At 38.1% G+C, this 25,969-nt stretch overlaps 1 protein-coding gene across 1 annotated transcript; it reads right to left on the bottom strand.

Moving 5' to 3' along the window:
* Positions 1-476: 476 nt before the first annotated feature.
* On the bottom strand, positions 477-25,743 carry APPL1 (adaptor protein, phosphotyrosine interacting with PH domain and leucine zipper 1). The gene is made up of 23 exons (XM_033517385.1): positions 25,620-25,743; positions 21,286-21,384; positions 20,726-20,785; positions 19,956-20,027; positions 19,098-19,185; positions 17,502-17,543; positions 16,651-16,709; positions 16,043-16,189; positions 14,554-14,636; positions 14,294-14,452; positions 13,393-13,581; positions 12,862-12,904; positions 12,375-12,431; positions 11,737-11,828; positions 10,989-11,171; positions 8,520-8,569; positions 7,958-8,132; positions 7,818-7,854; positions 6,299-6,445; positions 6,033-6,083; positions 5,586-5,675; positions 3,775-5,389; positions 477-3,722 (listed from the first exon to the last, which is right to left on the bottom strand). The coding sequence occupies exons 1-22, from the start codon at positions 25,671-25,673 to the stop codon at positions 5,240-5,242; spliced, it is 2,127 nt and encodes a 708-aa protein (XP_033373276.1). The 5' UTR covers positions 25,674-25,743; the 3' UTR covers positions 477-3,722; positions 3,775-5,239.
* Positions 25,744-25,969: the final 226 nt, after the last annotated feature.

The raw sequence follows: 25,969 nt of genomic DNA, 5'->3' as shown, positions 1-25,969 counted from the left end.
TTATAAAATACAAATTTAACCATAATGTGGTTATGGCCCATGGTTTTTTACATGGTGTTTATCCCATAACAAACCACCTCAGCCTGTGAAGATATGTCCAGTGCCCATGGTAGTGGTTGTGCTGCTGGAGCCTCTGCACTCACCTTGTTCCACAGAGCCTCATGGCCCTGTCACTGCCCCACCATGGGCCCTGCCCAGCCAGCTGCCACAGCTCCTGCTCACCTTTAGTCTCTGATTGTTGCAAAAACAAGTTAAGAGCATTCCCAAGTGTAACAACTTCCTCTGAGGTTATCTGGCTAATACTATAAAAATTAAGAGAACTGAGCTACACTTGATAATGGAGGGCAATACCTGCATGTCATAACTTTGTTTAATGGAAGGGAATACATCCTGTCACCAATAATGGTATTTTCTGAAAGTCAGTGTGATGAAGAATGCAAGAGGCTTTTGCATCAGTACAAGTCCCACCCAGAAAGTTACTATAATTAAGCTTTTATTTAAAATATAAAATGCTGACTGGAGCCCTGGCACAATAGGGTTACTATCCATGTTTCCAAGATTAAGACACAACAATCAGAGTTGACATAAATATGCCATTGGTTGTTCTTAATACAGCTATTCAGGGAAAATGTGCAAGTCAGTCTCAAACACTGCAAAAATCACTTACACTTCACCAGAACAGGACCAATCTAGAACACCATCATAAGAATTTGACCACTCCACTCTATTATAAAAATGACCAGAAAGATTGTACAAAATCCTTGGCTTGCAATATAAACTTCATTAGGAATACAAGTGCATTCACAATGATACACTGACTTACTCTTGTCATGACAACTTGGATACCACTGTGGCAGGGAAAAACAAAGTCAACTTAGTGCTTAATTAAAACAAAAAGCCTTAGGGACTTATTAACTTGAAAGAATTTTTGTAATATTGAACAAGAGAAAGAATATAAGTATCAGCTTTTGCTGTTACAGTAGACAATATCTCTACTAAATTCACTAAGCAGTGGCAGTTTTCTTTCTATAGGTGAACTATTTCCTAAATAATAAGAGACTACATTGTAGCATAGTTTTCACCATTGGTTTTTCCCACGTGCTGTGCAACTAATTAATCAGAATTTACCTTAAGCATAGACAGAATTTACCTTAAACAGTCAAATTTATTTCTTTATACCCGTGTACATCAATTACAGCTTCATAAACAGCTTCAGCTGTTTCATGATTTTCACCTCTGATTTACATACATATAAAGAAAAAAAGTCTGACAGCCCTCTAGAAGGGGAATGTTTCTTAACTCTGAAATACAATTTACTGTCTAAGAGTAATCTTGATACAGTTTCAAACTCAAACAGATTAAAGAAGTAAAACTATGACATGCAACTGACTTTTCACTACCTGATCATTTCCAGTTAGATATGTTTAAGTAGTACACAACTTTGACCTTGTCCTCTGGTTCAGACTTGGCCAAATCCAGCAGTGGCCACAGAGGAGTGCCAGTTATCATCTGTTATGCAATCAAATGCATACCCAAAAGCACACCTGATATATCTGTATATTCATGCCATTACATACATAAAGAATGTATGTACCTTGAAACAGCTGACAGCAAGACTGGCTTGGTCTGCAGCACGTAAATCTACACATTGTAACAAGCTTCATACCCTCTTACTTAAGGGATAAAAGTTTGGCAGTAATGATGAGGCTGCAGTTAACAACACGACAAGTTAGTCCTGAACAACACTGCCAATTCAGTACCTACATGAAGTCACTTCAAAATCATGGACTTGAAAAATATTTTCAGGAGTGAGTGAAGTGAGAGTAGATGCACATGAAGCAAACTACAACTTCAGCTGAAAGTGCTTGAAAGATCAGTTTGTGAGTAAAAGGCAAAAGAAAATAATAAACAGGAGAGTTTATTTAATCTCTTGTAAATTAGGAAATAAAACCATCTAGTAGTTTAGTTACAATAATAAAATACTCTGGTGGTAAAAATCCTACTACAGCAGTTTCCAGCAGACTGTGAGGTGTTCCCTCTAAAAGTTATATACTCTCAAGGAAAATACCAAGCATTGTTCTGATCTTTTTCAACAAAGCTGTTTTGTAATGAAGTAGTTCTAAACTTTATAGGAAAAAAGGTACCAAACAGCTTTTCCTTTTGGGATGAAGGGCATGGATAAAACAGCAGCAGCTGTTTTTGCCTTGAGATGTTACAATTACAACCTCTGTGATCCTCCCTAGGCAAAGCTCAGTAATTCTCACTCCCCCTGCAAACTCAATCTGACTTCCCCAGCTCTGCTGACATGCCCTTTGCTCTTACAGCTTTCATCACTATCCCAGATGCTTTTATACTTTCTTGCTCATTTTACACCAGTGAAACTCCCCTAAATAAGCAAACAAACAATCCCTACATTTCATTTGTGCATATCAGTCTTTTAGTGGTTAAGATGAGAATCATCCAATGTAAGTGAAATGTACTTCACTATTACTCTGTCTGTTTTAGAAAGCTACATTTAATGGCATACATGAAAAGCCTGAAAAGCAAAGGGAATAATTCCAATATTTATTGATAAATCAAAAAAATCCCATTTGACAGTAAATTCACCTGCCAACTTTATTAGCCTTTCTTCCTCATCTTTGAAGATTTATATCTGTATGAGTAATGGCAGTTTTTGAGAGGAAAAACACAGTAATTCCATTTTCTGACATTTCTTCAATAAGGCTAATGCAAAATAGGCTGCACATCAGAAATGCTTTTTCATGAGAGTGCTTGTCTTTTATTTGCCCTCCCTCTGGAGCCTGGGCTACTGCAGCTCCAGTGCTTAACACAATCAGTCCTTCTCTGACAAGCTGAGGACTGGATTCTAGACACTGGAGATCACTGCTTTCATCAGCTCCCTGTGCTGTTTCCAAACTGCATCATCCTCAATAAAGACTTGAAAAAGATACAAGTAAGACACAGTAACCTTGAGCTACCCTGTGATATTATTTGATAGAAAACAAGTATCAGTAAATAAAAACAAACAAACACAAACAAACATGAACTGGAATAATTTGCAGAGACAAACTGCCTTGCCACTCTCTGTAATCTTTGATTTAAGCACAGAAAAGGGAAAAAATTTGATTTGGTGCCTCTCTGTAATTTTTGTTGGCAAGAATAAAAATAGTCTCTTAAAAATAGGAGCTGAGAATGGAAGCTTAGATATGAAATAAAAATGCCACTGTCTTTTAAAAGAAGTCTCAGGTTCTTTTCTTTTCAGGTGTGGTCCATGTGGCACTGTGCCAGCCAAGTCCAGCCACAGGGCTGTGTGACCTAACTGGGCAACAGCAAAAGCAGGTATTTCTACAAGTGACTGGCTACTCTGGGGATGAGAAACACACAACACGACCTGGTAACTAACTCAGGAAGAGAACCTGGTGGCTCTCTGCTCCTCAGCCTCCCCCACTCCCTTTTCAAGGCAGAGGTGCAACTCAAACTGTGGTGCAGCCTCTGCCCAGCAGTGCTCCAGCTCCAGCTGCCTCTGCTCCTGCCCAGGGCTGTGAGGGCAGGCACTGCTGCCCTTCTCTCCTGTCACAAGAGCTGAGGCCACCAACTCCTGCACACAAAGTCACATCACCAGCACCAAGGGCAGGAGGAGGCTGCCAGCTTTGGCCAGTGCAGGGCACTGCTGTGAATTAGAAGAGCCCTCTGTGCACCTACAGCCATCCAGCAGACACAACCTGAGATGCCTGACTCACTTTATCAGCACTACAGCCATCCAGCAGACACAACCTGAGATGCCTGACTCACTTTATCAGCACTGAGCAATGCCAGCTAGGAAGGGCTGGGCCACCACCAGCTGCTGTGGAGATACTCTGAAAATTGCTTCCATTCCTGAACACCAGAAATGCCCTGCAATGAACTGTAAATCACTCATAACTGTTATATTATAACTTGGAATATAAGTATATTCTTTTCTCTCTACATATCCTGTTATTTTCATGCCACTATTAGAGAGCTATCTTCTGTTCCTCTGGATTTTAATATTTATAGTAATTAGTGCAAAAATAAATATTTCTCTTCAAACAAGATTTCTCTTCTGGATCAAAAGGTGAATGCACATCTAATACTATACAAAATAAATATTACACAGGGTATGGAATATGGAGTGCAGATTACAAGCTGTAAACAGACACCACTTTGAAAAATGCTTTCCAGAACTGACTCTAGGATGTAGGATTACTGTCATCTCTTAATTCAGAAATGGCAAATTCTGTTTGCAAAATCATGAAAGGACTAAAGAGCCCCAACTCGTTTTCAGTAGATGTAGTGTACTAGCAGCAAGGCATTTACATATGCAGAAGATGTGGTGCAATGTTTTCATCTGATGGAATTCAAGATGTTCCTGCAACTCTACGCATGTTTTATAAAAGTGAACTCAAAGGTTTACAGCTCTCTATTCCAAGTACTGGGGAAAAACCAAGAACATGGCACTTGTACTACAAGGCTATATACATTACTCTTATCATTTGATGAGGAATTCTTTTCCTCATGCAGCAAAGTTCAGCTGCATTTCATTAGCTCTTACCTAGGTCTGACAGTATCTTTTTCTCCTGCTGAAAGAAAATTTTTGGTGTTGTATTCACCAAAAATAAAAAAAATAAAATAAAAAGAAAAATCAAGACAGTATCATACTGTGCAAAATGAAACAAAAAGGAACCTTCTGTTTAGAACTATTGCACATCTCACTGATGTTAATTGGGATCCTTCTTTCTAAATCTAAGAACAGATATGTGCAACTGAGTAAAGCTTAGCACTGTCTTATTTGGACATCCACTTTTGTTTCCAGCAAGGTGTTCTCCATAGTGTAAATGGAGAAATGTAAAGAAAAAATTTCAGTGTTACTGCTGAAGGCCAATGAATTTTCAGTTTTGCTTCCAAAGCAGTCAATTGCACAGAGGTAAGTGGGGAAAAACCCCCATATTTTTTCTCATACTGCAGAGAAGCCTTGAGAAAACATATGTTTGTAATTAACATGGCAGCATCACCATGCTTCATCTGGAATACAAGAGAAATTATACTGACAGAAATGGAAATCACTTAACTGAGAAAGAAAAATCAAGGCATAATAGGGTCTATATATTGTGAAGTCTTTGCTATAACATGACAGACCCTCCACCTACATTTCACCTCTTGTCCAACTTGTGCCATTTCACCAGAAATATTCATTATTCTGACTTTAATGAAGCAGGCAACCTTAGGCTTCAGATTCTCTCTTCTTCTTTCCATCTTCTCCTAAATCACTGTCTTCTGACTGGCTGCTGCTAAGGACTACAAACTGTCCTTCTGTGCTGCTCTGGTTGGATCTGCTGGAAGCTGCTATCAACCGGCTCTGCTCCTCCAAGTCCTAAGTTGGGAAGCAGGGTTGGGAAATCAGAAAAAGAGTATTACCCTTAAAGCCATCTGCAAGGGACACAGGATACCATTATTATGATTTCTAAATGATTTATCAATACTATCAGTGAGTGGACAGCTTTGGACAAAATGGCAAAAAAATATAAGTAGAAAGAAACCTAATATTAAGAAATAACAATGAAAGGTACCTTCTCAATTTGCTTTTGTTTATTCAGTTCTTTTTGCTGTTTCTCTTTGACTCTGTCTATTTCTTTTTGCTTTTCTGAGGCTTTTCGATCCTACAGGGTGAAAACATAAAGGAAGTCAGTAACAACAGCCTCAGATGTTTGAGACACTACTGATTGATATGAGCTTGCTCAAAACTCTGATGTCACTGTTTTAATTATTCTGCTTTTAAATGACTGGGATGGTTGTTCAAAGTCACAAAATTAATCCTATATTGAATATTGTCCTACAGTAGACACTGGTCGGTCTTTTCACATGAATTTAAATTCTAGGAAAAATATCCCTTAAAATACACATCAGTACTGCTGTATCTAGAAGCATCTTTCGGAATACAATCTATTTAATACACATATTAAATATACCACTTTCCTTCCATTCCCAAGCATCCTTTGCCCCAAAAAGATTCTTACCAGTTCTGCATGAAAAGCTATCTGTTTGGCCAGTCCAACAGAGTCACAAATCTAAACACAAAACAGATAGGAAATAATTAAAAATGCCTTTAAATTTAAGCCAGCATCCCAAATTAGATACAATAGCACGCTAAAGCATTTGCAGGCACTTAAAATGACAGGTTTAACTTTTTCAGTACATAAAACATGCCTTAGACAGCCTGAATGGATCTAGTATCTCTGAATCCTTATTCACAACTGATACAAGTCAAAACCATCACCAATACCTTTTCCCCTTCATTATTTGATTCAAATATATAGCAGATGGAAGTCTGGTAGCTCTCCACTCTCCCTCCTGAGGTTCTAAGCACAAATCCAAAGAGGCGCTTGTTCTCCTGGTGTGTAGCATACAGCACTACATTGGGCAAAGGAAACTGCCAAAAGGATCAGACATGGAGAGATTAAAACTGATTCCAAATATTTGCCAAATGAGGTTTCAATACCCTGCACATTAATTAATGCACAGCCACAGCACAAGAAGTTACTTGACCAAATGTAATTACGAAACACAAACAGATTATAGACAGGAAGGACTAAATTATCCAAAGACAAGCAAATGTCAAAAAACACACTCCATGTAAGAAAAAGGGACCAGATTTGCAGTGTGTGTCAGTCACCTTCCTAAAAGTAGATACACTCCTGTTTTATTTTATTTTAATCATTCATTATTGTTACATTGGTGACTAAACTTTCAATATTTAGTTCCATGTAAAGGCACTACTTCTCAAAAACCTTTACTGCAATTAGCTCAACTCTCCTAATTATATAAGCAAGGAAAAAAATCCCCAACCCATACAAATCACACGCCTTCATTAGTTTGTTACAAGAAAACTGTTTTGCATTCTTATTCCTACAAGAGGTTGGACTTCAAATTATCTTTTTAAGACTCATCAAACAATAAACTTAAAAATTCTGAGAGTCCCTACCACAGCTGCTACAAACTGATGAGTTTTTCCTAGGATTAGATGTCTGCATTTAGCATACGGGACATACCCTCAGTTGATGTACCTCACCTGTAAAAGGTGACAGCTTTGGAGCATTTTTGAACTTAATGTCAAACTTTAAATATTTAAAGATATTTTTCCATGCTCAAGATCTTATTTTCCTTATTTTTTTTCATTTTTTGAAAAGGAAAGCAATTCAGAGCCTCAAAAAAAATGGAATGTTTTTAAAAACAAAAAAATAATTAAATGACAGACCATAAATTGTGCATGGAAAGGGAAAAAGGAAATAGTTTTGAAATATGAAGAATGAAGACTGCTATTACTAAAGAATTAAGCTGAACTTATTTGATATCCTAACAAGAATTCCACTTACTCCTTTCAAGTGCATTTTTTATGAAGTAGAAAAACAAGAAATCAAACCAGAAGCCATTCAACAGCCTCAAGGCTATTATATATACTAAAAACAAAACCCCAAAACAAAGCAGAGAAACCAAACAGCAAACAAACCCCCTTGGACTTCAGAACTAATGTAACTCCATCATTAATGTTCTCTCTTTACTGTTTTACCCTCTCAGAGAGCAGGGGGAAGGGAGTCTCAGAAGCCAGTTTGACCTACTGAAATCACTCCCATGAATCTGATTTGCAAGTGTTTCTAAATCTCTGCACTGGTCTCCTAATAGCACTGGAAATTTGGTTGCAAGTCTCACGCTGTTGGTGATTTTTGCTATCATCTAATAATAATATTTTTAAAGTAAAGGAATTACATTGCTGGGTATTTATCTTAAAATGGAAAGTTACTTACTCGTAGTCTTGTAACTTGTGTCTGTGGATCAATTAACCTAAAAATTTGTTTTTAAAGACAAACCAGAAAGTAAATTTTACCAAAGTGAAAGAAGATCATTCTGTAAATAAACATCAGTAGAAGTCAGGAAGCAAACTTACTTTAAACAGTCACAAGTGACTAACAAGTGTGATTCTGTCATCCTGAAAACGTTATGGATGGCACGAGCTGCGAGTATTTGACGCATTGTTTCATAAACAACATCTGGGCTTTCATCAGACTTCACTTCCATAGAGCCAAGAAATCTTACAATAAATAACTGATGAAGAATTGAATCTAAGGAAAAAAAAAAAATATTGAAAAAAACAAACTCCATTTTGGGATTCCCATTCAAAACCAAAGGTGGACTGCAGTCAAGAAAACTCCAAACTCCCCATAACTTGAAAAGAGATCGTTCCTACTTAGCAATTTGAGGTGCAGTTACTACACAGCACATCACACATCTTTTCATTTGGTTAATGAATACAAAAGATGCAATGAATCATTTTTACAGCAGATCTTCAGACAGTAGTTTGATTTAACTTGACCTGTAAAATACCTTGCAATGCAATTGAGCATTTTAAAACCAGTGTTAAATTAGAAGAGAGAAGCTAGAGATGAAAACAGAACTATAATTGTCAAAATTTATTTTTATTTTGCATTGAAATGAAATTTTTGTTTTACCTTCTGTTTCAGGTTTCGAGCCTCCAGATTCACCAAAAGGATTTGTGCGTCTATTAAAAAATGAAAACATTAAAGCAGGAGTCAGATTACAGGAACCATTCATGGATTGTGCAGTAGTCTCATGCTGCATAAAATACCAACATGTAATGAGTTCACAAACTTGTAATTTGGAGGAATAATGTATAATGAATCAAAAGGAGAAGCAATTTCATCAGGAATGAGACATAATTTGCTGTATTTGAGGACCCACATTATGGGAAAAATACCAGATATTATTGTCCTGTTGCTGCCACAGAAAGTTTTGCTCGCTTTTTCTTTTTTTTTTTTTTTTTTTTTTTTTTTTTTTTTTTTTTTTAATATATTTGAATTAAGCCCAAACCAAAACCTTGGTAGTGCTTGAAAAGGTGTAGTTTTAGGGGATGAAATTTCACAGAACAGCTTCAGGAAGCACAGCCAAACACCAGGCCCTTTCAGTACTCCATAGGAGCACCCACTTCTCATCAGTGTCAAGGTGCTGAATTACTTACTCAAGAGAAGCCCCTGGGTTTGTTTCAAATGCAGCTTTCTCAAAACATCACTGGGGTTTTACTCCTAGAGGGTCAAGAGAAATGTGGCTATTTCTGGCTCTAAGAGACAGATTTACTATCAGTTACAGACAAAAGTGAAAATACTCTAGGCTTCCAAGTCTGCATTTTTCAAGAACAATAAAGGAATGAGCACAGGAGATGGGGACATTTTATTTAAAATTTGTAGAGGAAATCACACATTCACTTTGGCTGACTGGTAGCTGAAAAGCTATTGGCAAGGGTTCTATAGAGTTCAAATTAGGTTTTTTATGGGATTAATTGAAGTGTCACCTTGATAATTAGTGTTCTAAAAGCAAATTTCAGAACTATGAGGGGGAAAAAAAAGTTCAGTTACACATACTGACTGTCAGTTTATTTTATCAATTATCAGAAATGTTTTAACTAAGAGATGGCTGGTTCAAAGGAATAAAATTTTTCTAGATTAAAGCCAAGATGGCATTGCTACAATGTTTAGATAGCATGGACTCAATCAAGAACCATCCCATTAAATGCTGACCTGTGTAATTACAGTAAAAGTAATTTTTTTCTACTAGCATCTTCTATTGCTCATACTTTTCTTGTCATTTAATATTAAACACAATGCAATATCTCACAGGATCTCTCAAAAGGCAAAAATAAAATTTAAATATATGTCATCAGTATGAGAAACCAAACGTTACCTATCTGTACAAACACTGCAGTTCCTTATTGAAGGTGATGGTTAATTGAAAATACTGAGCTCAACTCTATCATTTCTGCTATGAAAAATATTATTTTCTAGACTAGAGTCAAAGCTGATGACATCAGAGAATATTCTGAGTTGGAAGGGACCCCCAAGGATCATTGAGTCCAGGTCTCCAGTGGGTGGCCCATACAGAGATTGAATCCACAGTCTGGGTGTTACTGCCACCCTGCTCTGACCAACTGAGCGTGACCAGGCTACCACAGGAATTCAGCTAAGTCTTAAACTTTCCACTTCCTGCAATACAGTTCAAGTCTCTTTTAAATCAGTGTATTCTGAAGGATCTAGTTGGCCACCTGCTTATCCTGCTATACCAAACAACAGCAAGAAGAAAACTCTTGAAAAAAGTAAAAAATAGTTGTGTATTTTTAATTTCAACTCTTACATCTGTGAGATGCAATTCAAAATTCAAATATTTTCCTAGAGGTGGGCGATAGAAGACATCTTGTGACAAGAGTCACATAAATTAGTTTTTATCTCTTTGGCTGTTTTTGTTCTTCTTAAGAGCAGTTGGATCTGCAATTACATTTTCTTAATATCTCAGTTCTATAGATATAGCTCTAGAAATGCAGTGATCAGTTACAGGTCTTTGGTTCTTAGTACATCTCCCACTCAAATATAGTAACAAGTAGGAGAAAATGTTTTATTTGTTTTGGATGAACTCTTAGATGATTTTAACTTGTCTGTATGTGAAATTACTCTAGAAGCCTAGACCATTTTCACTCACCTTTCAGCTTAAGAGGAGTGTCATCGTATGCCATCATCACCTGGAGGTAGGGCTACCAAATTTCTCTTGAGTTTCCAAGAGGAAATAACCCAAGCTGCTGGGTAAGCAAGCAATAGGAAAGGAAAATACTTCATGAAACCAAAAGTTTAAAATAAATCAATTAATAAAAGCATTGGCTGTTAAAGCAAAAAAAGCTGCTGCAAAATCAAAAACTACACCTTGACTCTAGTGATGTAATTAAGCCTTTTTCTACAATTATATTTATCAGTTTAACAAATTGTTTTGCTTCACTGGCCACTGCAAAATTTGTGACGTCAGGGAAAAGGTAATGTGTGTGCTGGAACTGCATCTTAAATGGGATTTTCTTGTTTGTTTGTTTTTGAATTAGTAACATTAACTTTAGGGATTTTTTTCCTTCATGCTACATTTCCTACCTGCCCGATTGCCCTGATGATTTTGCTTGGCCAGGCAGATCTTCACTGACTGGAGATATTATGTCAAATTGGATCGGAGTGTCAGGGGCAACAAGGGAATCCAAGGAAAGTGCTGAGAGAGCTGCTGAGTCAGATCCCAGTGACCCTGTGCTGCTGGTACGAACTGCAGGAGGACGAGATTGTCTACAACAAAACCAAAAAGGCAAAGTTAGGGCATGTGAGTGTAGGTTGGTTGATCATAAATTAAACCATAGGGGACACCAATACATCTAAGTTCTGGAATATTGTAAAACAAAGCAAAAGCTAAAAACCTGAAAATCAGGGTATAGCAAACAAATCTATGCACCTAGTCAAGTTTAAGTTACTACTTCCATTAATAATTGTATCAGATGTTTTAACATCAATATATTATCACATATTAAGTATAATACAATCTGAGGTCTGCTTCCAGGAGTTGGACACATGAAGAAAAATCTCATCATGAAATTACACAATCCAACACATATGATGAAACAAACCGAAGTGTCCACCAGCTGGCACTAGGATTACTTTTAACAATGGGTGCTCAACAGTGCTTCAGCAGTGAAAGGCGTGTTCAGGAAATTTTCCTCTGGCCTATCAAAGACTTAGTTCTGATCACAGAAAGCTTTCTAGGTTTGTTAGGCTTTTTTTTTTTTCCTCCTGGAACTTTATCCAAGATTTTCTTTTTATATGTACATCTCAAATGCCCTCTGGTTGCTTGACTCACACAGCTGGCCTCATGCTCTCGTGCCTCTGCTGAAAGGAAGGAGAAGGAGTGACAGCCTCCAGAGCTGACTGATTCACACGGGCAGCAATTTCCTGCAGCAGAGATGGGAAAAAATAACTGAAAACATTTTTCTCAAAATAAACTTTCAGATTTTATTTATATGCAACTGGAAGAAGTTATAAACTCAACCCTTCATGAAAATCTTGCATTCTTATATTTTTGCCAGCTGCAAAAAAACACCTGCAGCATTTTCTTCTGACTTTTCTTCAAACATGTATCCTTGATGTTAACTTTCTCAATTTAAATGAACACACTGGCCTTACAATACTGCCAATGTCAATAAAAAGCAGCAATAGCGAAAAGTTCCAATAATAACTGTGGCTAAATAAGAAAATGTAGCCAGGAAAACAAAAATAAAAATCTCATTTGAGAAATGCAGCCCTCAACTTTGACATGAAGACACACTTCATATATAGATATATGCTCTGTTATAAAAAGAGTTTTTATTGGGTCAATTCCCCTAATTTAGTAAGCAAAAATCATTATGTAAATTTGTATTAATATGAATTTACTCTATAAATATAAATGTTAACATTTAAATAAATATTACTGATAACTATGAATTTTAGTAAAGTTACCTCTGGGTTTTCACTTAGATATATCTGCTTAGATATGTTGTTTATGGTGCATATCCACTGAAAAAGAGGAAGAAAAAAGAAAACAAATTCACAGCATGTTTTCTAAACAAACTTGATTGAATACCTGAGTTGCTAGTTTCAGCACTTTTTCTACTTCCTTTGTAAACTCAGGGAGCCAAATATTCTGCACACTCAGCTTGTCAATAAACTCACTGGCACCTGCATACTGCACCTTGCACTTCTAGATTCTACTCACAAGAATTATTTTAGTCATACTACAGTTAAACTAAAGAAAGCTTAACTCACAACTCTAAGGAATTAAAAAAAACCTTATCAGGATTCTCTGTTCTTCTTTATTCTGTGATGCAAATGACATTGTTTCCTCAAGACATATTAAAAAATTGCAGTATCCAGCTATGGTTAGGAATGCATTCTTTCTGTGCAGCAGAAAATCACTGAGCTCCATGCACACCTCCTATAAGCTTACCTCTTCATAATCTTTTTTACTTTCTGCCTGTAAGATTGAAGACCTGAAAGAGGAGAATGGAAAACACAATTTTGTGTATTTAAAATGCCTCACAAATACAGTCAGCCAGGAAATTGCATTTTCATATTTACACACTGAACAACAATTTTTGAAAGCCTGAAGATTGTGCTTGTGCTGAGTGCAGTCAACATTTAATTAGGATGGGGAGGAAGGTATGCTTTCCTTTCAACAGGAAACAGAAAAGCAACACAATTCCAATTGTGTCCATGTTACACTAAAGTATTCACAAAATGCAATAATATGTGATTGTCTACCAATTATGATAATCTTATTCTGAAATACTACTCAGCTACATTATAGTTTATAAACAAAAATCCAGACATTACACAATTAAAAGGATATTCCAGATTTTGCTTCTAAATATCTACAAAATAGATCAAGCTAACATCTGGCCAAAGGCAGACCATCTTTCTTTTCCCAGTTTGTGAGTCTACTATTTCTAACAGGAAACAGCAATATAAGACCACTCACTTTTTGCCATCAAAAGATGTTATCTGAAAACAGTACCGTCTGTCCTCACAGTCCACAGCCATCACAGAACAATTGTCTATGTCCATGACAAGTCCCCCAGCCACATCACCTCTTGCCTGGCTCATCAGATTTCCACCTTGAGTGAAGTAAAACTGCCTCTCCCAACTGGAAGACACCAGCCCTGTCTTACTAAAAGATAAAAAGAAGTCCTCAATTAGCCTCTCTTTTTTGCTCACTCTGTAATATCAGCTGCTGCAATTGTGTTCTAATACAGAAATTCATGCCTCATTCAGTATTTTACTTTAACTGTTGTAAAAGTAATCAGCTTTTTTTTTTTTTAAATTCCTTGGAGCTTATTATATAAATTACAGTAAAAGAATCTAAATGTTAAAACTTATTATTAATAGCTCTGAAAAACAGCTGTTGGACTTCCTTGGATGCACAGCTCCTTCCTGTGCACAAGCCACTGCTGCATGGAATCCAGAAGCTCCTTCCAAGGCTATTTTGGTTAACAGATACTTTGCCTTGTTTTATTAGTAACCTGAATCCCAAAGCTTTAACACACACTTCCAGAACAATCCTAGATAGATGGAATCTTGTTACTTCCCAGTTAGGATGCAGAGAAATTACACTCTCAAAGCCATTTTTTAACTGTGAAAATTCAGGCAAAATTAGACTGAAATCAGGACAATTATACTTTGCACCTGAATGACATTGTCAGAGTAACAATGGATTTAACACTAATTAAGGTGAAGTCCAAAGAAAGAAACAGAATAGCTATTACGTGACTTATTGAACTAAATTTATAAAATCAGCATAGCTAACATTTAAAAGACTGGCTTCTCTAGCTTCCCTTTCCCAAAATTAAATATACTCTGGAATTTTAAAAAGTTACTCTTACTTTCTTGCATTGAGATAGCCAGCTTTCCGTGTTAGATTCCTATGAGCAGGAAATTTAATAGGATCAGGATCAGGCAAATACAGTGGATCACTGGCTACTTCCAAATCCTCTATAGTTTGTTGCATGTTTTCTACTTCACAATCCATTTCCCTGCGAACACTAAGATAAAAAATGTGTTATTAACAAAGATAATTTCTTACTAAGTAGAAACAGAAAAAATAATACTGATTCAAGTTCAAAGTTCAACAAAGCCAACTTACTTCTGTACACTTGTGCCAATATTGGTCAAAAATTCTTCCAGTTGCTCAGTAAGATTTTCTGAACCCATTTTAAAAAAGCTTATCTTTTAAAAAAAAAAGAGGAAAAGGGAGAATTTAGACATTAATAAAACTACACTAACAATAAACAGATGAAGTCATAGGAGTTTAAAGTTTCTCAGAGAAATCTGTTTTCATCCTCACTCCCACCAAAGCCTCTAACTAAAAGCAGCAGAATGTGCGTTTGTGGCTGCAGGTGAAGGCTGCTGCTGGCACTGCACTGGGATTTGTGTCACGAGGACGTGAACAGAGCTGCCTGGAGGAAACACAGAAGCACACAGGAACTGCCCTGGAAAAACTCCCAAGGTCTCTCTGTCCTTTTTCAAGCCCACCATTCTGTTATGGGGGGTTATTTGGGGCACACAGGAGAGAAAAAACCTGTGAGTATTTGTCCAGGGCCATCCACAGAGAACTAACAGTATGTATTTTAAGCACAGGGTACTCCACAATGGGCCAGATAATCTGCCACAGCTAAACTGAGGTTAGTCATGAGAACTCTCAGAACAGGAAGCCCTGGGACATGGCCCTGCCCTTCCGTTTCTTAGGTTCAGCAAGAAGCTCCACCTAAGCAACAGGTTGTTCTACTTTACTACACTAAACATGCACAACTTGGCTCTTAAATACAAGCTGCAAAGTTGCAAAAGAAAGCAAGAGTTCTTGCCTTTCCAAAGTTTTCAGACAGTGTGCAGAAGTTAATTTCTACTCAGGTCACTGTTATCAGTGCCAGATGCTGGAAAGCTTGACTTGCAAAAAAACCCATTAAGCCCATGCTTAATGACATACTTCTGAAATTGCAAATTAGTTACTGTCCAAGTAACTTTATCATAGTTGTATTTTCTGTAGCACCCATCCTCAAGTAAACCAATCATGAACTTATTAATATTAAGCAAAACCAAACCAGAATCTTTTTTAGCATTCTGGCTCTTTCACAGCCTTGATTGAAAACAGTAGTTATATAGTTTTTGATGATTTATCTCATTTCAGAACAGCTGCCACAGGAATGGTTTAACTGTCTCCATGTCACTTCTATGTGGACTTGCATGAAAGCTCTAATCAGCTCTTCCATTTACTGGAATCAAATGCCCAACAGTGAAAATCTAGGCATTACACGAAATCCAGCCATCTGGGTTTTGGGGGGAAATTAACCATTGTATTTTCACTCAGATTTTGCTAAAAGACTCTCTGATGGCAGTGAGGGCATCTCATGAAGAGCTTCCTGCAGTGAGTGGGCAATGACCAGTGATAACTAATGGCACAGTCAGGGCAGCAGCTGTGGCAGCTCAGAGATGTGGATGGGGGGGGGGGGGGTATTTTTCTCTGTTTCCATCCTTGGACTGCAGAAGAGGGCTTGCAATGGATTTCACTACATCAACCTTCATAAAGTACTTTCATATCTTCTTTCAGACCTCCTGCTTTCAGAATATGAAATTACCTGAGCTTGCATGTATCCTAGCAAGGGTTCTAGAAGAGAAATTTTCTTTTTGTACTGGAGAGTATTTAATGCACAGAAATAATGCATCATAGTCTGATGCTGTTTTTTCCTTGAAGTATATACATCTTCTGTAACTTCAGCCTTGATCTGAAGAGACACAGACAAGGGGAGGAAAAAAAAGGAATGTTTGAGACTTGGCATTGATCACATGCCTTCTGGTCAGCTTTATAGCCAGCATGGAAAAACCCACAGTCATGTTGTACCCTCTATCACCAGCTGCTGCATGTTTTACTTTGCAATTCTGCTTCTCTAATTTAAACATGAGATATGTGAAAAATAAATACAGCATTCTTCTCTACCTGGAAAGTGTGGTTATTTCTTCACAAAAACAAACTGGATATGATATCACAATATTATTCCTAAAGCACTGTCAGTGTTACAGGACAGGCATGTATTGGAGAAATCTGCTTTTCTATCAAGACTGCTAAAGCATAAACTATCAAATGTCACACAGAATCTACCATACACTGTGTTCCATCATACATATACATAAAATGAAAATTATTTCTTCTCTGAAAATCTTTATATTAAGATTTTGTTTTACAAACCTTTTCATTTTCCTTTCTTTTTGACAACCGGCTGTATCTGGTAATGGCAGCATCATGGTCTAAGAAATCAAGAGAGAATTTATGATCATTTTCAAAAGTTAACGACTTAAAAACAGAACAAAAACCCTTTTATATCAAAGTGTTACACAGACAGCTGAATGCAAAGTTCTGGCATATTAACACCTTGAGGAATTGTTCTTGTCTGTTTATAATCATTTCACTGCAACAAATAATTGGGCTGAAGAAAAATTCTAACCAGATGCAAATGTTACCAAGTTGTTACAAAGTTTCCTAAACATCCACTATTTTTCAAAGAACTGTCCATTAAGTAGAGAAACTTTACATTATGAAAAACTATCTTATCTTTTTTGCTTCTAAAGCAATGAAACAATTTTCACTGAGAGAAGTAGAATCTTATTTAAATAGTAAGTTCTCTACAAGGATATATTAGAGGCAGCTAAAAACATAACTTCTGAAAATAGGGAGGAGAACTATAAAATTCATTTTAGGAATGCAAATTTTTTATTGACCAAGTCCTGACTTTAAGAAGCGAGCTAGCACCTTACTCTTTTTGAAATTTTGGTGGCATAATCCTACATTATTTAATAATCATACATACACTTAAGATGTTGTAAAAAACCCTTTCAATTTGCCTTAACGCTTCAGTACACAAAGAAGGGATTTACAAGTGAACCAGGGAAAGCTGAGTGCCTAAGCATCACTCAGAAAAATTACACCTTAATTAGTTACTTTAAGCCTACAGGCTTAACTCCACTAGTTAAGTACAAATAATAATCTACAATAATACTGTTGTCTTGTAATACTGATAAGATTAAGTACTTTACACTTACCATTACTTGCAATTTGGAAAACTTCTTTTAGAGTTAATATCTCTAAAAAAAAAAACAACACATCACAATTTAAATAAGTTGTCATTAATGTAACAGTCACATATTACAGTTTCTCATGTGATGTTTCACTGCTGAGCAGTTGAAGGTAACACCTTGTACCATACTGAGCTACCAGCACAAGCATTACATGGCCAGGCAAGTCTGTCTGCTCCTACCAGTGGCCTGAGGATCATTTCAGTGCTTTAAAAAAAAAATAAAATACTGTAACACTGTAAGAAGGAATTTATTTTCAAATGTCTTTGAAACTCATCATCAATACAACTGTGTCACCTGTAGTTCTAGTCTGGGTTCTGGTTTGAGCTGGGGAAATGGAAGCATGGGAGATGGGTAGTATCAAAGCCCAAAACACACTGGGACTCCTCCTAGCTAAAATGAGCTGAGTTCCAGCTGGTTATTGTCTCACTGTGTCAGGAACTGGAAACAGCACAGTACCTTACACCTGCTCTGATCTTGGTTGTGGTTTGTGCCATATTACAATACAAACCAGCAGAGAGCCATGCTCAACTTTATGGTAAAGCAAGTACAAAAAAAACTGTCCAGGAAGTGCCTATGAAGCCCATAAAGAAGTGTAGAGTCATTACAAACTACACCAGCTGGTGGCTAAATCTTTCAGCAGGAAAATTTAACTTGTGATTATTGCCTCAGGGATGCCTCTTCAGTGAGTACTAACAGGAGATTTTTCAGGTCCTGAGAAGTAATATCAGCCTTGGGATAGTCATGATCCCTTGCCCCAAAAAATAAAACAAACCATAATCAAAAAAATAAAAAAACCCACAATTTTGCTGTGAACTATTGCCAAAGAAGTATTTTCCAAGCTTCGTGAAGAGTTAAGACTTGTGAAAGACTTGTAATTTTTATTTCAATTTAGACTTCAGATATTCATATCTTAGGTATAGCCACTCCAGAAGGTTCACAGTAGGGATATTTAAGTTACTTGGGGTTTAACTCTTATAATTCCTACTTGGAAGCCCATTTGCCACAGCAGTCTGTTCACTCCAGTATCTTGAGTAAAATCTATCATCACACAGATGTTATTTTAAATCAGGCACATGATACAATTATTAGAAAAATAAGAAACTGGAAGCATCTTATGCCTGCACATAAGAAGTCACCAGTGCACCAGCAGGGTTGAATAACCACATTACTAAATCTTAATATAGTAAGTACTACAGCTTTGGCACTTTGCCTTATGAGCTTAGTCCAGCAATTATATTGATGTTATGATCAGATACACAAATCTTTCCTGAAAATTATTCTTTCCTAACATTTCTGAGTAGCTGCTAATTGTTCATCTTGAAAAGAAGTGCTTCCCTAATATAAATAATATTTTTGTTGAAACAATAACAGTGTTAAGTTCAACTGTAATACTCTCATGAAGAGAAATAACTTACTTTTCTTTTTAAATGGGGAGATGCATACTTTTGAGAGCTGAAAAATAAGTTGTGTATTCTATTTAGTGAAACAAGAGCTAAAAAGATTAAATGCTATGTTTTTATTGTTGCTGCTGTTGATAAAAAACAGTATTTGGTCCTCTACCTTTTAGATCCCTTTCTTTAAACTGGGTAATAGGAAACATCATTGCATCTGCAAGCTGAGTTGAAAGTACTGCATGGCAAGAGCTGAGCTGAAAAAGACAAAAGAAGAAAATCTTAGGAAAGCAGTGCTGACACCAAATCAAATCACAAGAGGGGGACATCAATGTCACTCAAAGACAACATGTACAACTCAAACACATTTTTGCATGTTCTTTTTTTTGCGGCTACTTTTTTCTAGAGTCCCGATGTCATCATCAGCTTTTTCTAGGAAAACCTTTAGAGTTTAGTTTTTGTCTGAACTTTTCCAAGTTACTGGATCATGTCCAAAAATAGCCTCATTCTGACTCTTATCCTGACTAGTCAGTTTATTTCTCCAGTTTCCCTCCAGGTACATCCCAGCCCATCTTTCACACCTCACAGAGGTAGAATAAAATGTGATCCTCCTCCTAAAATGCTGTTTAGGAGGAGAGGGATCACAGCAAAAATCCTGATTCAGCTCTTAATGGTGCTCAGTTGTGTGTCCTATGAGTCAGTGTCTAAGAGAGAGAGCAGGAGGGTCCTCTGTCAGTCAGGTATCTGAAATCAGGCAATACAGATACCCTCAGGTACATAGTTGCTAACTTCCACTGTGTGATGGTTTTGGCTCTATCTCTAGCAGTTAAACTACATTTTTTTGTCAGCAACGTATCCTCATTTTGCTGAATTTGTTCTTTATCTTAAGGTTACATAACTTTAAATAGATACTGCAATATACAATTAATTGTTAACTTGTTGATGATTGAATGCCATTTCGGTATCTCCTGCCTTAAAACAGAGTAATTATGCAGTTAAAGTCTGACAGCATTAGCAAAGCACTTACCTCATCAATCACTTTTGCAAATTGCTGCAGAGTTGAAGTCATGACTTCATCATCTCCCCCAAGCGGAAAACGCTGAAAAGACAAAAAGAGTTATGTTGTTTGCTGTGTTTTCTGCCATTCACAAAACTGGAAGAATCATCTCTATATCAGGTATTCCATTATTTTAAAATATTGCACAGTTAAGATACACTGAAGCAGTTCACCTCGTTAGGTGGAAAAGGAGGAGAGGGAGTAGCAGCCTCTTCAAAGAAGCCCATTTTTGTTTTTAACATTTTTAACCTCAGAAAAGGGGACCTATCAGCAAAGCTACAGAGAACCCTCCATAGTACAGGTTACAAGGGAAGATGGATATGGATTCCGCAGTCTGTGCTTTCAGAGATGGAATTATGCTCGCAGAATAAATTATGGTTGTAATTTGGAGATTGTAATGCAGTCTCTTTGTGACTATTTAAGCACTTAAGAGTAAAAAGGTTTATAAAGTAAACACAAAACAAAACTATCCTAAGAAATTCTCAAAACAACTAATCCAAAAGTAAAATGCTTCAGAAGTTATTAATATTCATCGTGGTAAGAGGAACTTCATTCTGGTTTACTTGGAAGAACTAAAATTAAGACAGTAGATTCTTTTGGCAACGATTTGAACCACCAACCACAGCAGTTCATTTTATCTGGACCAAACCTAAATACATTCTACACGGTGCTCTGGGAGATAAAAGACTACAAAAATACACAGTCCTGACCACACACAGACAACATGATTTACACAGTACCTGTTTCTCATATTCCTTCAGAAGCTTTGAAGTTAGATGAGTTGCTGCACTTAATTCATTCTGATAAAAAAATAAAGGGAAACATGAAAATCAGTAAAAAGTCAAACAGTTAAAGTATATATAAATTTAAAATACAGCCACAAACTCAAATTTTTAGAAAAACTGACAAAATAGATTACGTTTCTGGCATCAAAGTGAAGTTATTTCTGGATGAGTGAACCATTAATATATCGTGGGTAAAAAAATGACCTCTAATTTGATACATATTATTATACACAAACATTTTAGAAACACTTGGGAAATACATTAAAGCTATTTGGAGAACATAATTTCATTTGTTATAAGAAATTCTGTTGCATGAAAAATTACAAGAATTTAGTCTTCACCACTCTCTAACATACAGAAAAATAAAACCTAATTCTTAATTTATTTCACTTCTGTTTAAAGCATATGGAAGTTAAAGAAAAGGATATTGCTCATCATAATGTCAAAAAAAAGCAAGAAACATGAAATGTGGTTCCAAAGCTTTATAATGCATTCAAGAATTTCATTAACACTACCTGGGCATCATATATTCTGTGCATGGCTTGAAACAACTGATTGATGTAATTGGATATTGCAGCAGCATCTTCTTCAAATACTCCCAGCAAAGAGCGGGTCTGTAGCAATCAAAGAGCCAAAACATGAAAATGACAAGTTAGAAGAGAAAAATTAAAATATAATGGGATTTCCGTCACAAATAGCATTATTTCAGGTTTCACTACTGAAAATTTTATAAACCCTCCAATAACATTAAAAGAATGATACATGTTGCATGCCTAAGAATCTTACAGATATCCAAGATCAGCCTTTCTCCTACTGTCAGCCTCTCTCCAGCTTAACACATTTTCAGAAAGGAAAGGGCCAAGGGAGATGGACAATTGTTCAATGTTGAAACTGTGGGAAACTACTGGGCTCACTATGGTACATCCCTAAGGAGAAAGGGTAAAGATTACTGGTATTAAACAGCTGGCCAGGTATACAGATTTCCTCCGCAGTGAGATCCAAATAAAGGCTGTGACTGTCCCATACTTTCCAACCTGAACACAGACAGTTGCTGGTTGTGCTTGGATCTATAATTTACCTGTGGAATAACCATCAATTCTGTGATCAAAAGGTTGAGGAACTAGACCAAACCAAAACAAACAATACAACCTGTACCTAATTGTCCTCAACATGAATGTTTCTCACCACTGAAAGGGAGTGAAAAGATCTCTCCTTACCCCAGCTTGTCAGTCTGTCTGTTCCTCAGCTAGTGTCACCTACAAGCCTGATGGCTCCTGCGTCCAACTGCACGGCCTGCATCACTGATGGTGCTTAACAGCATCCACCTCAAAAGCCAACCTCTTTTATCACTAGCCACCTATTAGACTAAATCACTCACCTCCATTTGTAAGCCCAACTATCCAGCCAGTTTTTCCACTCAGGTCACAGTCCATACCTCTCCCTTTTGGCCAGAAGAATGCTGCCAGACCGTGTCAGAGTCCTTGCATAAGTCAGGGTGATTGAAATTCCCTGCTCTCCCTTCTGCCCAAATGACTGACTTGATAACAAGGCAATCAGGTAGCTCGGGTGTAATTTGCCTGTAAGCTTAAATGAGATGCTGACTGCATGTTCTTGCATCCTTTTTTGCATTTGGAAGCAAGGTTATTCCTCACCATGAGGATTTTGAATGGCTTCCAATCCCAAAGGGGCAAAAGGAGAGGATGTACAAGTAACCCTGTTCAGGATATACTGGCTTGTCTTAAAACATTGGTTGGGACGCTTGGCTGTAGAAGCAGGAGCAGCGCATGCAAGAGCCACAAAGGAAATGTTTTAGCAAAAGGACTGTGCTTTGTTTCTAGGTTTGCACTAGAATTAATATTCAGACAGAAGATGGAAAGAATCATAAGCACATAACTGCTTTTCTTCCCAAACTATGATTGTTAAACACTTGAAATTGGAAATTCTAGTTTTCAGTCTTCCCTAGGCTTTCTTGAAATTACTCAAGTCTTTAGTCCATCTCCCATTGAAGAATGAAGGTCTTTTTCAGCCATTTCTGACCTTTTGCTTTTAATGATAATCAAAGACTACATCTTAAACCCATATAAAGTATATTACTTGACAATTCTTTTTACATGAAGTTCTTCAGTCTAAGTTGCATTAGATGCCTGGCTGCATCACAACTACTATCATACTATATAATGTCTAAAAGATATTTAAATATTAAAAAATATAATGAAACAGCATATTCAACACAATAAATAGCTTTAATGCTGGTTCTAGTTTATAAATCAAGTGGAAGGAGGTGGAGGACAACTCAAATCTTTGCCAGGTGTGGCAACATGTGTCATCCTAACAGCCTTGACTCTCCCATTATTATACATTATTCATGTATTAGACATACATGAAAGACTGCAAAAGAAAAAATAACATGGTACTGTAACTGCTGAATTACATACTCACAACCTTTAAACCTGAACATAGATAAACCTGAGCTTCTAATTTTAAAGGAGTATTACGTAAGGTTTCTGGATTATGCTTACTCTTTAAAACTGAACATTGAAAAAAACGCACAAATTTCTGTTTTATTTTTAAAATGTCAGTTATTGATGTCCAGCCATCAAAATAATATCATATGATACTGATAGAAAGAAATTAACCTGAAACTGCAAACAAGTTATGGCAGTCTTCTGCTTAGCATAAGATTAGAGGAATTGTTTACTCATGTTTCTAGTAAAAATCTACATCATTTTGCATGTTCTTTAGAAATCTTTTAACCCGTGTTTGTAAGCAGGCAAACAGGAGAGGACCAGGGAGAGGCTGCACAAAGAAACCCCCTCTTTAGAAGTCAGTGCTAAGCCTTCTATGCCATCAGATGAAGGGCTCTGCAAGTGACAGGAGACAGAGCCGGCGCTACCATAGTCTCCTGACTTTTTTGTTGTGCAATGCTTTGGGAATGCAAATCAGTGTGAGCAGAAACTCACTCTAAATACACACCGACTATGTGTGTAATAATGTCCTAAGATAATACATAATTGCTCTCTTTTGCATAGCAAAAGACTATGTAAACTTGGCGTTTGGTTTAGGTCTGACAAGCACAGTGGTTAGATTTTTGTCATGTGACAACAGGAAATGAAAGGGTTTGGACATTTTTGAAAAGCCTTTTCTTCCCTCACACACAGAATAAGTTTGATATGACGTTTATATATTACAGTCAGTGTCTGAAACACGAACTCCAGGCCATAGTCCAGCACTAAACAACCCAGGCTGATGAGCTTTTCAACATTCCAGCGTAAAGGTATGGAAGCCATGGCAACTCCTCCAGAGAGAGGGTTCCGCTTTCTTCAAGTACCATTTGTTGCCATTTCCACTGCACTGATTTCAAAGTTACAGAAATTAACTAATGTAACAAATAGACCAACAAAACAGAAAACAGCGCTGAGTCCTTCCTAGAGGACCTGGCTCCCAGAATTCACCTAAAATTGTGAATTGACTGAAATATGTACATTTTAGACCTAAAACAGAAGACAATATTGGCAAATTCAGTTACTTAAGTATCAGGCCTGTCTGTATCAGAAAAAACCTCACATGGAAGATTCTAGAATTAAAATTACATTCCAATATGTAACGTTTTTTCATGTGCTTCCCAAATGTCCTCAGATGCTCCTAAGTTCATGATATATTTGACATTTCCTATAAACACAAATAGTTCTGACTTCGTTATACTAAGAACAGACCTTCAAGAGATTATTTTTTAAAATCAGTATTATTACAAGACCTTCAAAATTTTTCCCTCCTAGTGAGATGACATCAGGTTTGGCCCCTGGACCAGAACCCACATTAGAGGCCAGATCTCATCTCACATCTAGCATTTGAGCTATTTGGGGCTCTGTCCTCAGGAAATCAATTATTCCTGTTTTAAGTCGCCCTTCCACTTGATATAGAATGTCTTTTTAGAGTCTATATTTCCCTTTTTAACAAGTGAAAGTTTCTCTTTCTATGATCAAGGAATTAAAATTACTAGTGCACATGCTTATGTACTTATAGCATTGCAATACAGGACATCCTGCTCACTGCCTAAAACATGCATCACAACAAGGATCTTAATTCAAAAGGCTGCCGCAAACAAAAACACATTGCAAACTTTTTTCCCACATCTAAGAAGCCCAGTACAAGGACTTGCTGCTGCTCCTGCCAACAAGAGAAACCAGAGCAATTGAGTAAAGCATTTCCTACTCTAGAAATGAGCTCCAGTGCACTACAGGGCATCGCTGACACAGATCAGGCAGCAGCAACGCAAGAGAAGAATCGGAGCAAGGAGAGGCCTCCGGGCACCATGTGCTTCCCACCTTCTCTCCTCACTAACCATCGCCGCGATAACCTCACCCACAACCTGCTTTTCGTACGGGTCTATTAAACCTTAGTGCACCTCAGTGAAAAACAAAGCGGAAAAATCGTTTTGAGAAGGCAACATGGGTTTTGTGGTCACGAGGTGTCCAAAATCGAGCCCGGGTGCGAAGGCGGGGGTGGGGATCAGGGAGCCGGTGCCGGCGCTGCCCTCACGGAGCTGCCGCAGCGCCCGGGCCCGGAGCTGCGGCCCCGCGCCCGGCCCGCAGCACTCCCGGGAACAGCGGCGGGGCCAGCGGAGCTCCGGGCAGGCGTTCGCAGGGCACGGCCGGGGCGAAAAGCCCGAGCCGAGACTGTCGGAGCCCCGCGGAGCCATGTAGACAGCGTCCCCGCCGCGCTGCCGGGGCGTCCCCCTCCCTCACACCCACCGCCACGGCTCTCCCGGGGCCGGGGGCGACGGGGAAACAGCGCTGGGCCCGGGAAGCAGGGGCTGGGCCCGATACGGCCTCCGCCGGGCCTGTCTCACCTGCGGGCTGTCCTCCAGCGTCTCCTCGATGGGCAGTTTGTCAATGCCGGGCATGGCGGCAGCGGCGCTGAGCCCTCCGCGGCTCCGTTCCCCCCGCGCCGGACCCGACCCGCACCGACCCCCGCCCGCCGCGCGCCGGACGTCCCTCCCCCCGCGCGCCCGGCTTCCCCATTGGTCTGTCCGCGCCCCTATCTGGCTGCCCATTGGCCCGTCCGCGCCCCTGTCAAGCTGCCCATTGGCTGGCGGGCCCGCCAGTTCGCCCGCAAGAGCGGGGGCGGAGGGCGGGGTCACTCGCGCGCGGCCCCTTAGGGCGGAGGCTCCGGCGGTGTCCCGGGAGTGACTCCCTGTGG

The sequence above is a fragment of the Parus major genome, chromosome 12 (genome assembly GCF_001522545.3).
Source record: "Parus major isolate Abel chromosome 12, Parus_major1.1, whole genome shotgun sequence".
In the NCBI taxonomy this organism is placed as follows: Eukaryota; Metazoa; Chordata; class Aves; order Passeriformes; family Paridae; genus Parus; species Parus major.
This window is presented reverse-complemented; position numbering and strand designations above follow the sequence as displayed.

Bases quoted from the DNA above. Each gene is read 5' to 3' on its own strand.
- APPL1 (XM_033517385.1), bottom strand. From the start codon at position 25,673: ATGCCCGGCATTGACAAACTGCCCATCGAGGAGACGCTGGAGGACAGC. The intron at 20,028-20,725 runs GTACTGTGTAAA...TTGTCTTTTCAG, and splicing joins TGAAGGAATATGAGAAACAG to CGTTTTCCGCTTGGGGGAGA. The intron at 12,432-12,861 runs GTAAGCTTATAG...CCTCTTTTTCAG, and splicing joins GTAAAAAAGATTATGAAGAG to TGGATATGCACCATAAACAA.